General features: G+C 41.1%; 1 protein-coding gene across 2 annotated transcripts in view; it reads left to right on the top strand.

The window, feature by feature from the left end:
- Positions 1-4,026: 4,026 nt before the first annotated feature.
- Positions 4,027-12,205, top strand: part of TP53BP1 (tumor protein p53 binding protein 1) — a 90,722-nt gene continuing 82,543 nt past the window's right edge. Inside the window, exons 1-4 of one of the 2 annotated variants that reach the window (XM_004380685.3) lie at positions 4,027-4,105; positions 4,678-4,859; positions 5,052-5,145; positions 5,376-5,460. In XM_004380685.3, the coding sequence (XP_004380742.1) occupies positions 4,099-4,105; positions 4,678-4,859; positions 5,052-5,145; positions 5,376-5,460 (368 nt within the window). In that variant the 5' untranslated portion in view covers positions 4,027-4,098. Of the gene's footprint in view, positions 4,106-4,677; positions 4,860-5,051; positions 5,146-5,375; positions 5,461-12,205 lie in introns of those variants that run through there. The other variant, XM_023735208.1, reaches the window with a different exon arrangement.

Below are 12,205 nucleotides of genomic sequence, written 5' to 3'. Positions count from 1 at the left end.
AGGATCCAGAGCGAGAGCCTTGCCGGAACATCCATTTTATACCGAAGGCAGGCCATACATCCAAGGAAACTCCCTTTCAACTGATTGGCTGCTCACAGCATGGAGTTGATTACATCATTACATAACTGACAAATTACATCATTACATAACTGCCTAACTATATCGTAACTGCCAAGCCGCTGAGAATCATGGCACAGCCAAGTTGACACACAACCTTAACCATTACAGTAGCCTAGGAGTCAGAATCAATTACACATTAAACATAAGCCAGCAATGTAATATTTTAATATTGCAGTTCATTTAAAAAGGATACATAATAGTTTTCCTGTTGTTAAATTCAGTACTTGTTAGAACCTCAGTAGAGTTCTCTGTCACTGAGAAAACATGGAGCAGATTTACAGGTTGGAGAGTAGTGTCTATGAGGGAGGATTAAAGTGGCTGGGGATCTTTTGCTTAGAGAAGTCTGTGAGAGGACCCCAGAAAAAGACTCACAAATTAAGCGGCACTTAGGTGTTTTGATTGTTTGGTTGAAATGTCTTATGGAGTTATAGGACCAGATGAGATGATCCCAGCCTTACAAGAATTTACCATCCAGGTTTTAAAGATACCAGTTAATGACATTATGAGAGGAAATGTCCTTAAGCTCTGGAATAAAGGATTTAGGTTAGAGGATTAGAAGAAAATTTTCTGACAAGGAGGTTTGTTAAACTTTAAAGTGAGTTAACATAGGATCTGATGGAGTTTCCTTCTCTAGGAGGACTTTGGAGGCAGATTAGACTTCTTTCTATCGGAGATGGCTGTCTTAGTTATCTAGTGCTGCTATAATAGGCTTTAACAAACAGAAATTTATTTTCTCACAGTTTAGGAGGCTAGAAGTCTGGATTCAGAGTGCTGGCTGTAGGGTAAGTTATTCTCTGTTGGCTCTGAGGGAAGGTCCTTGTCTCTGCAGCTTCTGATTCCTTGTTCCTTGGAGAGTTCCATGTGTCCCGGCATCTATCTTACCCCATCTCTACTTACTGGTTTGTTTGTTTAATATCTTTAAGTCTTAAAAGAGATTGACTCAAGACACACCCTACACTAATCCTGCCGCGTTAACGTAACAAAGACAACTCATTCCCAAATGGGATTATAACCATAGGCATAGAGGTTAGGATTTACAACATATATTTTTTGGGGACACAATTCAATCCACCTCAGTGGCTTAGGTAAAGATGTGCCCGTAGCTAGTTAGAAGTGCTGGTGTTTGCTGTTGGGCTTACAGCCTAGGAGTCAGTCAGAGGCTTTGGTTCACCTCACTGCAGCAGTCACAGCCTCAGTGGGTCACCATTCTGCCGGCATATTCTGATCTTTCTGGGTAATTTAATGATTAACTTAATTGCCACACTGCCTAACAAGGAATTCACAGTTTTTCTTCACAGTTTATTTTAGACTCTTGTTTTATTTAGTAATGGGAAGGGCTCAGGCCCACTTATTTATTTACTTATTTTTAGTCATGTTTATTTAGGTTTAATTTAAATACAGAAAAAATTACCCTTCTTAGTGTATAGTTTTATGAGTTTTGACAAATAGATACAGTTGTTCGTCAAATAATCAAGAAGGTCCGTTTATTCGTGTCTTGCTTGGGGAGGGAGAAAATGCTACCGTGAGATGAAGATGAAGAGCAAAAGGTACTGACTTTGGGGGGATTTCTGTGTGAGTCAGGATTAAGATTTGCCCGGAACAGGACCTGGTTATTTGTGCCCTATCAAATCGAATAGACGAACTCACTTTGTCAACCTTGTTAGTTAAGTTATTGACTTAGTATTGACCTGACCTGGTCCTTTTAGAGGTAATTGTATTTGGTTACACTGGTCTTCTGTAGCACTAGGTGTGGAGGAAGAGAGGAGTCATTTATAAATGATTTTAAGATTAAGAAGTGGAATGTGTTTCTGTGTGCCACATTCCATTTTTTGCTCCACTAATAAAACATTCTAGGAATGCTAATGTATTCTAGTTATAAAAACAACAACAAACAAACCAAATCGGTTGGCGTCGAGTCAATTCCGACTCATAGCCACCCGATAGGACAGAGTAGAACCGCTCTGTACGGTTTCTAAGGAGCAGCTGCTGGATTCGAACTGCCGACTTTGTTTAGCAGCCTGAACTCTTAGATTTTTCAGGATAGTTTCATTTCAAAGGAGCCCTGGTGTCGCAGTGGTTAAGAGCTCAGCTGCTAATCAAAAGGTTGGCAGTTGGAATCCACCAGCTGCTCCTTGGAAACCCTATGAGGAAGTTCTATTTTGTCCTACAGGGTCGCTGTGAGTCCAAATGGACTGGATGGCAACGGGTTTGGTGTTCTTTTTTTTTTCTTCTATCCTTTGTACCCATAAGTAATATAGACTCAGACCCCATGCTTTGATTTTTGATGTGGAATATGCAATCAGTGTAATAGCTAGCAGCATGGAGAAGATCGTTGGGTAGGAAGCCTCACTTCATCTACCCTGGATCCGGTGCTGCATCAGGCATACACAGGAATGGAGAATCATGATTGGGCTGTGCCTAAGTAATTCTGAACATCCGGTAGAGAGTGAAAACCAACTCTGACTGACTGCCTACTTTGTATATGCTTGGCACTCTCCTAGATGTGGAAGGAGCCCTGGTGGTACAGTGGTTAAGCACTGGATTGCTAACTGAAAGGTTGACGTTCGGAACCCACCAGCGGCTCCTTGGGAGGAAGATGAAGATTAACCAAAAAACCAAAAACCAAACCCGTTCCGTAGAGTTGATTCGGACTCATTGTTACGCTATAGGACAGAGTAGAAATGCCCCACAGGGTTTCGAAGGAGCGGCTGGTGCATGCCAACTGCTGACCTTTTGGTTAGCAGCCAAGTTCTTAACCACTGCACCATAAAGATTACAGCCTTGGAAACCCTATAGGGCAGTTCTACTCTGTCCCATAGGATAACTATGAGTCGGCATTGACTCGATGGCAACAAGTTTGGTTTTTGGTCCTGATGCTTGGTGTTTTTCCTATTAATAGCTGCTCTAAGTAGAATCTCATTCCAGATCCAACCACCACTTAAAAAAAAAAAAAATCCTCCCTGGGCCTAGTTCATAATACTTGTCACAGATGCCACACCCTCCTTAAGACCCCGGCACCATAATTACGATAATAGAATCTCAGGGTTTGGGGGGATTTTTGAGGTCATCTAGTTGGAAGGGGTAGCAGCTGTTCTCTTCACCAGAGGTTGAGAATTACAGTGCTCCATTCTCTCAAAGGGAGGTGCAGAACATGTCTGGGGCTGCAGTCTCCATAGGTTGCAATCCCATAAAAGGCAACGATAAGCAAATATGAAGCTTGAAATATGTAATGTTCCAGACTTTATAACAAAGAATAATAGGAAGAAATATGGCTTAATGGGACCCTCAGATAATGTAAAAACAAAACAAAACAAAAGCTGGCAGAGATGCAATGTGAGGCCCTTGGATTCAGGTAAAGGTGCACAAAAGGTATCCTGATTGACACAGGTAAACCCCAAAGAGTCCTCTCTCTCTTAGGTTTCACCAACTCTGAAGTACCCGCCGCAATCTTCTCCTTGGCCCTTTTATTAGAAAGCCGGAACCTCTTCTTTTCTACGGAAGGGGGTGAGAGAAGGGGACTTAAGGTGCATGAACGATAGAAAGCAAGTAGAGATTCTCATGTGTCTGAGCAGTGGTAAGTACAATCGCTCCTTGAGGCAGAGGAATATATTTTACAACCTCTCAAGGTCCCTTCGGTTCAAGGATACTGTCATTCTCTGGCTGTACTAGGGGGAGGGCCTGAAACGTCCAAGCTGCCATGGAAACGCGCCGCCGTGCTCCTTTTTCTTACGTGGGGGGCGGGGCACTAAGCCACAACCACCTATCACACACAGGGCTTCTTGAGTGGCGGGCAGCTGCAGCGAATGGGCGATCCAATACCGCGTGACGTGAAAGGAAAAGGGGGAGTTCGCGGCCGGTGGCGGCGGTAGGGATATCGGCGACTTGGGGAGCGAGCTGGAGGGGCTCGGGGAGCGTGCAGGAGGGGCCCGGGGAGCGTGCAGAGACCTCTAGCTCGAGCGCAAGGAACCTCCCACGGGGATGCCTGGTACTGTTTGCTGAAAAGTAGGGGCGAGGTCGGTTCTGAGGGCTTGAGTTTCGCGTCTGAAGGGATAGCTGACCGGAGGGGGCGGGGTGGCAGCATGGCGGCGGTGACGGGGAAGGGGTTGGAGGGCCCTGAGGAGGGGGTGGGGAAGCCGTAGCTAGGAAGGCTGGGTGGTCGTGAGGGAGCGTGAAGGGCTGTGGGGTTCTGGAGAACAGAGATTGCAAAGCAGCCTTTTGGGGGGCGGCAGAGGCGGCCGAACGACGTAGAGTTGTGGGGGATGGAAAAAGGGGCGGGGAGAGAAGAGGTTAGGAAGGAGGGGAAGGGGTGTCTACGTGAAGGTGATGGAAGAGGGAGGGAGGGATAGGCAGGCTGAGTGTAAATAACGGGGAAACGGGGGCTTGCGAGGTGTGGTAAGAAAGTGCTTGCAGGGATTATAAACATAATGTTCTAATTGGAGGAACCCTGGGCTTGTCCCCTTTTCCAGGTCTTTTACTTCCGCCCTATTATTTAAGTTCAGGCTGCGTAAGGAAGGCTAGTAGGTAACTCAGAACTGATCTTTTGTTTTCCCATTCCAGGGGAGCAGATGGACCCTACTGGAAGTCAGTTGGATTCAGATTTCTCTCAGCAAGATACCCCTTGCTTGATAATTGAAGATTCTCAGCCCGAAAGCCAGGTTCTAGATGGTTCAGGTTCTCACTTCAGTATGTTATCTCGACACCTTCCTAATCTACAGACACACAAAGAGAATCCTGTGTTGGTGAGTTGGTATCTTGTTTGGAAATGATTGAGCAGATTTCTTTTTTATCTAATCTAGACCAACCAGCAAACTTAAGTATTTAGGAGATCACTATCTTTTGGATAAAGTTGGTTGGAAAAATAATAATCAGTACATTCACAAGATGTCTCATTTTGGATTATACAGTGGAGCTTATATATGTGTATTTTTTAGGATATTGTGTCTAATCCTGAACAGACAGCTGGAGAAGAACAAGGAGGCAATAATAGTGGGTTCAGTGAACATTTGAAAGAAAACAAGCCTTCAGGTGAGGTATTTAAAGCTATCAGTGCCTTTTGCATTTTTGGGTGCTGTTGCTGGCGCTGGTTGTGGTGAGTATATATAAGGAAGTCTAGTGCAGTATCTGGTGCTTAGTAGGCACTCGGAATGTTGATGCTCTAATGTAGCTGATTAGATTGGTATTGTCTATATTCCTGAATTTGTATTAAAGTTTCGTGGTAAATGTTTTTAGTGCTAATATCCAGTTATTTTTTTCAGAGCCTATGGATTCTTCTCGTCTGGACACTTGTGGTTCCATCAGTCAGGTCATTGAACAGCTGCCTCAGCCAAACAGAACAAGCAGGTATACTAACGTTTAAAGGAATTTGTTTAAATTTATTAACCATCAGTTCTGTCTTTATCTGTACTTTTTGCCTCATGTCAGCGATAAAGGGAGTGATCTTATTTTTGTGAATTAGAGAGTGGGATTTGAGGATTATGTTAGATTTTATTATTAGTACCAATAGATGGAATTGCTTTTGTGAAGATATTTTTACACCTGCATTCAAAGAAAATACACATTCCTCATTCTTAGCTTAGATATGACTTAATTTTTGGTACTGTTTGATCCTGGTACACGTCTTAAGTTCTCTGAACAAAGCTTTTTGGTCACATTTCGCCCTTTTGGGTATTGCCAGAGCTTATCTGTGTTTGATTTAATTAAATCAATTATATAAACATTTTTATTAATAAAAAACTCAAAACACGTAGGTGTACTATTAATATTATTCGGCACGCTTTCCACCTGCCAACCAAAGCACTTCATCAGTTTTGGATCCAGAATGTGTAATCCATACCCTAAACAATATTCAACTTTTACTATGTCTTATGCCCTGGTAGTGCAGTGGTTTAAGTGCTCGGCTGCTAACTGAAAGGTTGGCAGTTTGAACTCACCAGCCACTCCGTGGGAGAAAGATGTGGCGGTCTGCTTCCGTAAAGATTTAAAGCCTTGGAAAACCGTATGGGGCAATTTTACTATGTCCTGTAGGATCACTGTGAGTTGGAATTGACTCCATGGCAGTTGGTTTTTTTTTTCTTTTTTTGGTATAGGGAGCCCTGGTGGCTCATCTGTTAACCAAAAGATTGGCAGTTGAAATCTACCAACCACTTCGTGGAAACCCTAGGGGGCAGTTCTACTCTGTCTTATAGGGTCGCTATGAGTCAGAATCTACTCAGTGGCAACGGGTCTGGTTTGATTTTTTTGGTATAGGATCGCTATGAGTCAGAATCAACTCGAGGGCAACAGGTTTGGTTTTTAGTATGTATATCTTACAGTGTCCATTTATTGAGTTCATACCCTGTCTTAGGCACTGTATTGGATGTTTGATATACAGTCTTATTTAATTCTATCTTTAAAGCATCTGTATGATATCCATGATATTACTCCCATTATACAGAGGGAGGAGTCTCTGGGTGATGCAGCTAATGCGCTTAGCTGCCAGCCAAAAGATTGGAAGTTTGAATCCACCCAGAGGCACCTGGGAAGAAAGTTCTGGCGATCTGCTTCTGAAAAGTCAGCCATTGAAAACCTTATGGAGTACAGTTCTACTCTGACACACATGGGGTCGCCTTGAATCGGAATCAACTTGAGGGCAGCTGGTTTTTACGTGGGGAGAAGCTGAGGGACAAAGAAGTTAATTTGCTCTAGAATACGTTGCTAGTAAGTTACAGAGCCAGGCTTTGAACTTGGTTTTTCTGACTCAAGTGTCTCTTTCTTTTTTACTGTCCGGTGCTTTTCAAAGTCTTCTGCCCAAATTCTCCTAAGGTCAAAGGAGAACATAGACAACTTCAAGAGGCTTGGGGGTGCAAAGGGAAGGTGGTCAGGAGAATGTTAGCTTGAAGTGGTTAAAGACCAGTGTTTTATCTCAATTTTTTTTTTTTTCTGCTTTTGCATTCTATTCTATACTTTGTGTTTATTTTAATATAATTGTTTCTTCCAAATCATTAAGTAAAATAGATGCTTTAGAACAATCTGGAAACTAGTGGGCTCATTTTGACCTGCAGGTGGGTTTTATTTGGCCCACACAAGGTTGTAAAATATATTTGAATTAACTAATAAATTTTGCATACATCTTGGATTTCTGGCTCTGCCATTACTAGTCTTTATTGACAAAAGTTGGCTAGAGCTGTGAGTAGCAGCCAATCTCTACTTAGATGGAGCATGAGTGTTATGGCTTGTCATAGTTTCTACAACTCAATATTGTATTTGGACACTGAGGCCAGGTGTTCTTGTATTATTTATCCTAGTGTTTGTGCTTTTGTTCTTAAACCCAGCTGCTTCACTCTTCTGTTACCTTGCTTTACTTTCTGTGGGCATTTAAGTTTATGTATGACATTTCTTTAGGAATATGTGTCAGACTTATGTTTATGTGTGGCCAGCACCCGGGTTTGAACCAGTGGGAGGCAGGAAGTATGCGTACCCCTCATTGTGAATGAAGCAGTGCTGTCTGAGACATTCCATTGTACTTCTATTTTCTCTTTGCATCAGTCTGCTGTTGCTCTTTCTTTTTAAAAAAAAAAAAAAATTGCCTACATTCAATAAAAGGAGCCTTGGTGGCTCACTGATTAAGTGCTTGGCTGCTGACCAAAAGGTCAGTGATTCAAATCTACCAGCCAGTCAGAGGCAGAAAGATGTGGCAGACTGCTTCCATAAAGATTACAGCCTTGGAAACCCTATGGGGCAGTTCTGCTCTGTTCTGTGGGTCACTATGAGTTGGACTCGACTTGATGGCAGTGGTTTTGATGTTCAGTAAATGTATAGGTGCAGTGGCAGGTGCTTGAAAGGGGCTTTGCCACTACAGTTTATGACTTAATAGAGGAGACAGACATTAAATTAAGCACATACGTAAATAGCTATTCAATTAAAATTGTAATCATTGCAATGAGGGAAAAAAAACAGAATAGTATGTTAATATATTATCTAAAATGGGGATCAGGGAAAGCCTCTTGGAGGATGCAGTCCAAATGATAAATATGAATTAGCTAGGCATAGTTGAGGGGCTGGAGAGAAGTGTGAGGTGTGAGAGGGGGAGCTTTCCAGACAGAAGGAACTACACGCATAATGGCCATGAAACTGGACAGAATTTTCGATGATTCCAAAGGAGTGAAAGCTCTTTAAAACACAGTATGTTACTGGATTCAGGGTTTTTCATCTTATCTCTTTATTCATTAATGCAGGTGTTTTGAGAAAACTGTCAGTTTATGAAACTTTCTCTACTTCATAAAATTCCAGAAAATGTACATGCCTTCTCTGGTGTTCTGTTAATAAAAGCTCATTGTCCTAGATATGGGTATCCTAAAAATAATACTGAAGAAATATAGATGTATATTTTTATTTCCCCATTAAACATTTTTTAAAAAATTGAGATAATTGTAGGTTCATATGTAGCTGTGAGAAACAATATGGGGAGATTCTTTGTATACTTTGCCCAGTTTCCCCCAATGGTAACATTTCATAAAACTAAAAAAAAAAAAAAACCAAACCCGTGGCTGTTGAGTCATTTCTGACTCATAGTGACTCTATAGGACAGAGTAGAACTGCCCCATAGAGTTTCCAAGGAGGGCCTGCTGGCTTCAAACTGCCAACGTTTTGGTTAGCTGCCATAGCATTTAACCACTATGCCACCAGGGTTTCCAGAAGAACTGCCCCATAGGGTTTCCAGGGAATGGCTAATGGATTTGGACTGCTGACCTTTTGGTTAGCAGCCAAGCTCTTAACCACTGTGCCACCAGGGCTCCCTCATAAAACTAAGTACCATACAATATTATAACCAGAATATTGATAAAATCCGCTGATCTTATTCAGATTTCTGCAGTATCACTTGTACTTGTTTGTGTTTGTATTAAGTCTTATACAGTTTTATTACCAGTGTAGGTTCATGTGTATACCACTACAGTCGAGATACTGAACAGTTCCAACACCACAAGGATCCCTTGTGTTGCCTTCTTATAGCCACACCCACCTCCTTCTCCCACACTGAACCTCTGGCAACCACTGATCTGTCCTCTCTTTGCAAAATTTTGTCATTTCAAACATGCTATATAGATGGAATCCTATAGTGTTTAACCTTTTGGGGTTGGCTTTTTTCACTCAGCGTAATTCCTGATTTAGTCAAGTGTGTCTCTGAATAGGTTGTTCCTTTTTTATTGCTATGTAGTATGCCACGGTATGAATGTACCACAGTGTGTTTAATCATTCAGCTGTTCAAAGAAATCTGGACTAATTTCTGGTTTTGGCTGTTATAATCAAAGCCGCTATGAACATTGATTGATGTACAGGCTTTTGTATGAATATCAATCTTTATTTCTCTGGGATAAATAAGTGCCCAGGAGTACAGTTCCTGGCTTGTATGGTAATCGCATGTTCAGTTTTATAAAGAAACTGCCAAACTGTTTTCCCAAGTGGCTGAGCCATTTTACAGCCCCACCAGCAAAGTATGAGTGATTCAGTTGGTGTTGTCACTATTTTTGTATGTTAGCCATTCTAATAGCTGTGTAGTGATATCTCATTTTATTTTTAATTTGCATTTCCATCATGGCTAATGACGTTGAACATCTTTTTATGTGCTTATTTGCCATCTGTATATTCTCTTCAGTGAAATGTCTTTTACCCATTTTCTAAATAATTTTTTTTTTTTTTTTTACTGTTGAGTTTTGAGAGTTCTTAATATATTTTAGATACTAGTCCTTTGTCAGATACATGGTTTGCAAATATTTTCTTCCACTCTGTAGCTTGTCTTTTCATCCTCTTTACAGGGTCTTCAAAGAGTAAGTTTTTAGTTTTAATTTAATCTATTAAATATTCTTAACAGTACAACACAAATGGGTATTTTTTTTTTTAAAAAAGGGCTTGATATGAAAAGCAAAAGGACCTTTCCTTCCTTAGTCCCCTTTTACAGAGTCAACCCTCTTTAAGTGTTTGTGTTTTTACTTCTTTGCAAGGTTATCTCCTCATTTTTAATACTGTTGTAAAACTAAGTATTATTATTGTACTGCTATTTCTTGTTTTATCAGATTATGACAATTGACTTCCTGCAATGAAAGACGAGGATTTAATTCACGCACGCTAACACTTTCCCGATTTTTGTTAATAATTAATTTTAGTTCCTCTACTGGCTACTTTTGTACCTCCTAATAATATATTTATTTATTTATTTATTTTACCATCAGCTTAGAGTGAATGCTCTCTGCTGTTACTTGGGATAAGTGCAATCCATGCATGGGGACAGCAAGTGCAAAGACCCTGAGACAGGAGTGTGCTTGGACTATTTGAGAAATGGTTAGTTTGGCTGGAGGTTAGGGTGGCTGAAGTAGAGTGATTGAGAGGAGCAGGAGAAAAGGTCAGAGAAGTAAGGGGGAGACCAGATTATGTAAGGCCTTAGGAGTCATTGTGGGGAGTCTGACTTTTAGTCTCATTTAGTGGGATAGGAAGGTATATGAAGGTTTTGAGCAGAGGAATGACGTGGTTTGATTCAGATTTTAACAGGATTACTCTGGCTGCTGGATTGAGAGTAGACAGACGAGTGGAGCAAGGGCAGAAACAAGAAGACCAGTAGGAGGCTATTGAAATAAGTCAGGCAAAATATGATAGTCGCTGGACCAAGGTGGAAGTGGATGAGGAGTGCTGGGATTCTGTTTGTATTTTGAAAATAGGATTCAAAGATGGGTCAGATGTGGAATATGAGAGAAAGGAAGGAGGTAACAATGATTCTAGGTTTTTGGTTTGAGCAAGTAGAATGGAATTGCTGTTCACTGAGATGGAGAAGACTGCAGGAGGTGAAGTTGAATTTTAGACATGTTAAAATTGAGCTGCCTTTTTGATAGCCAAGTAGAGATGTTGAGGAGGCAATTAGACATGCATGTCTGGAGCTCAGGGAGAAGGTCAAGGCTGGAGACTTAAACTGCAGAGTCATAAGCATATGGGTAGTATGCAAAGCCATGAGTCTGGATAAAATCACTAAAGGGGGTGTCTTAAGTTATCTAGTGCTGCTGTAGCAGAAATACCACAAGTGGATGGCTTTAACAAGCAGAAGTGTATTCTCTTACAGTTTTGGAGACTAGAAATCCCAATTCAGGATGCCAGCTCCTGGGAAAGGCTTTCTCTTTCTGTGGTTCTGGAGGAAGGTCCATGTCATCATCAGTATTCCCCTGGTCTAGGAACTTTTCAGTGCAGGGACCCTGGGTCCAAAGGACATGCTTCATTGCTAGTGTTTCTTTCTTGGTGGTATGAGGTCCCTCCCATCTCTGCTGAATTCTCTTCTATATCTCAAAAGAGATTGACTCAGCCTAATCCTATAGATTGAGTCCTGCCTCAGTAACATAACTGTCTCTAATTCTGCCTCATTAACATCATAGAGGTTAGGATTTATAAGACATAGAATCATATCAGATCACAAAATGGTGGGCAACCACACAATACTGGAAATTATGGTCTAGCCAAGTTGAGACACGTTTTGGGGGGACACAGTTCAGTCCATAACGATGAGTATAGCTGGAGAAGAGGTCCAAGGAGTCACTGAGTTGTGGGGCCCACCAGCATTTAGAGGTCAGGGATGTGAGGAGGAATCACCAAAAGAGACCGAAAAGGATCCAGTGTGTGTGGTTTTATGCTCTTCTTTACTGTTTTTGCCTTTTGTCATATTTGTTTTGTTTTTATTTTGTTTGTCGTATTTGTATTTTTGTCAGAATCTTTACTTAGTTCTTTCTCTCTTAGATCATGGTCGTTAACTTTCCAAACTTATGTTTTCACCTCTTTTACGCTTATTATAGTGATGCTTACAGTTCTTTGTATGAAATGTTCAATGTGTAGAAAATTACAAGGAAGCAAAAACTGTCATCTGTAATCCTGCCACGCAGGGGTCAGTTGCTATAACATTTGACATATATTTTCCCTCTTTTTTGTACATTTGATTTACATAGTCGACATCATATGGAAAGTAAAAGTTTATACGCCGATCTTTTTGCTTAACAACGTAAGTATTTTTCCATGACAGTTAAAATTCTTAATAATATTTCCTCTAGTTTTTTATTTGAAAAGTTATTTACACCCA

This window comes from Trichechus manatus, unplaced genomic scaffold (genome assembly GCF_000243295.1).
Source record: "Trichechus manatus latirostris isolate Lorelei unplaced genomic scaffold, TriManLat1.0 scaffold00076, whole genome shotgun sequence".
Taxonomy (NCBI): Eukaryota; Metazoa; Chordata; class Mammalia; order Sirenia; family Trichechidae; genus Trichechus; species Trichechus manatus.
This window is presented reverse-complemented; position numbering and strand designations above follow the sequence as displayed.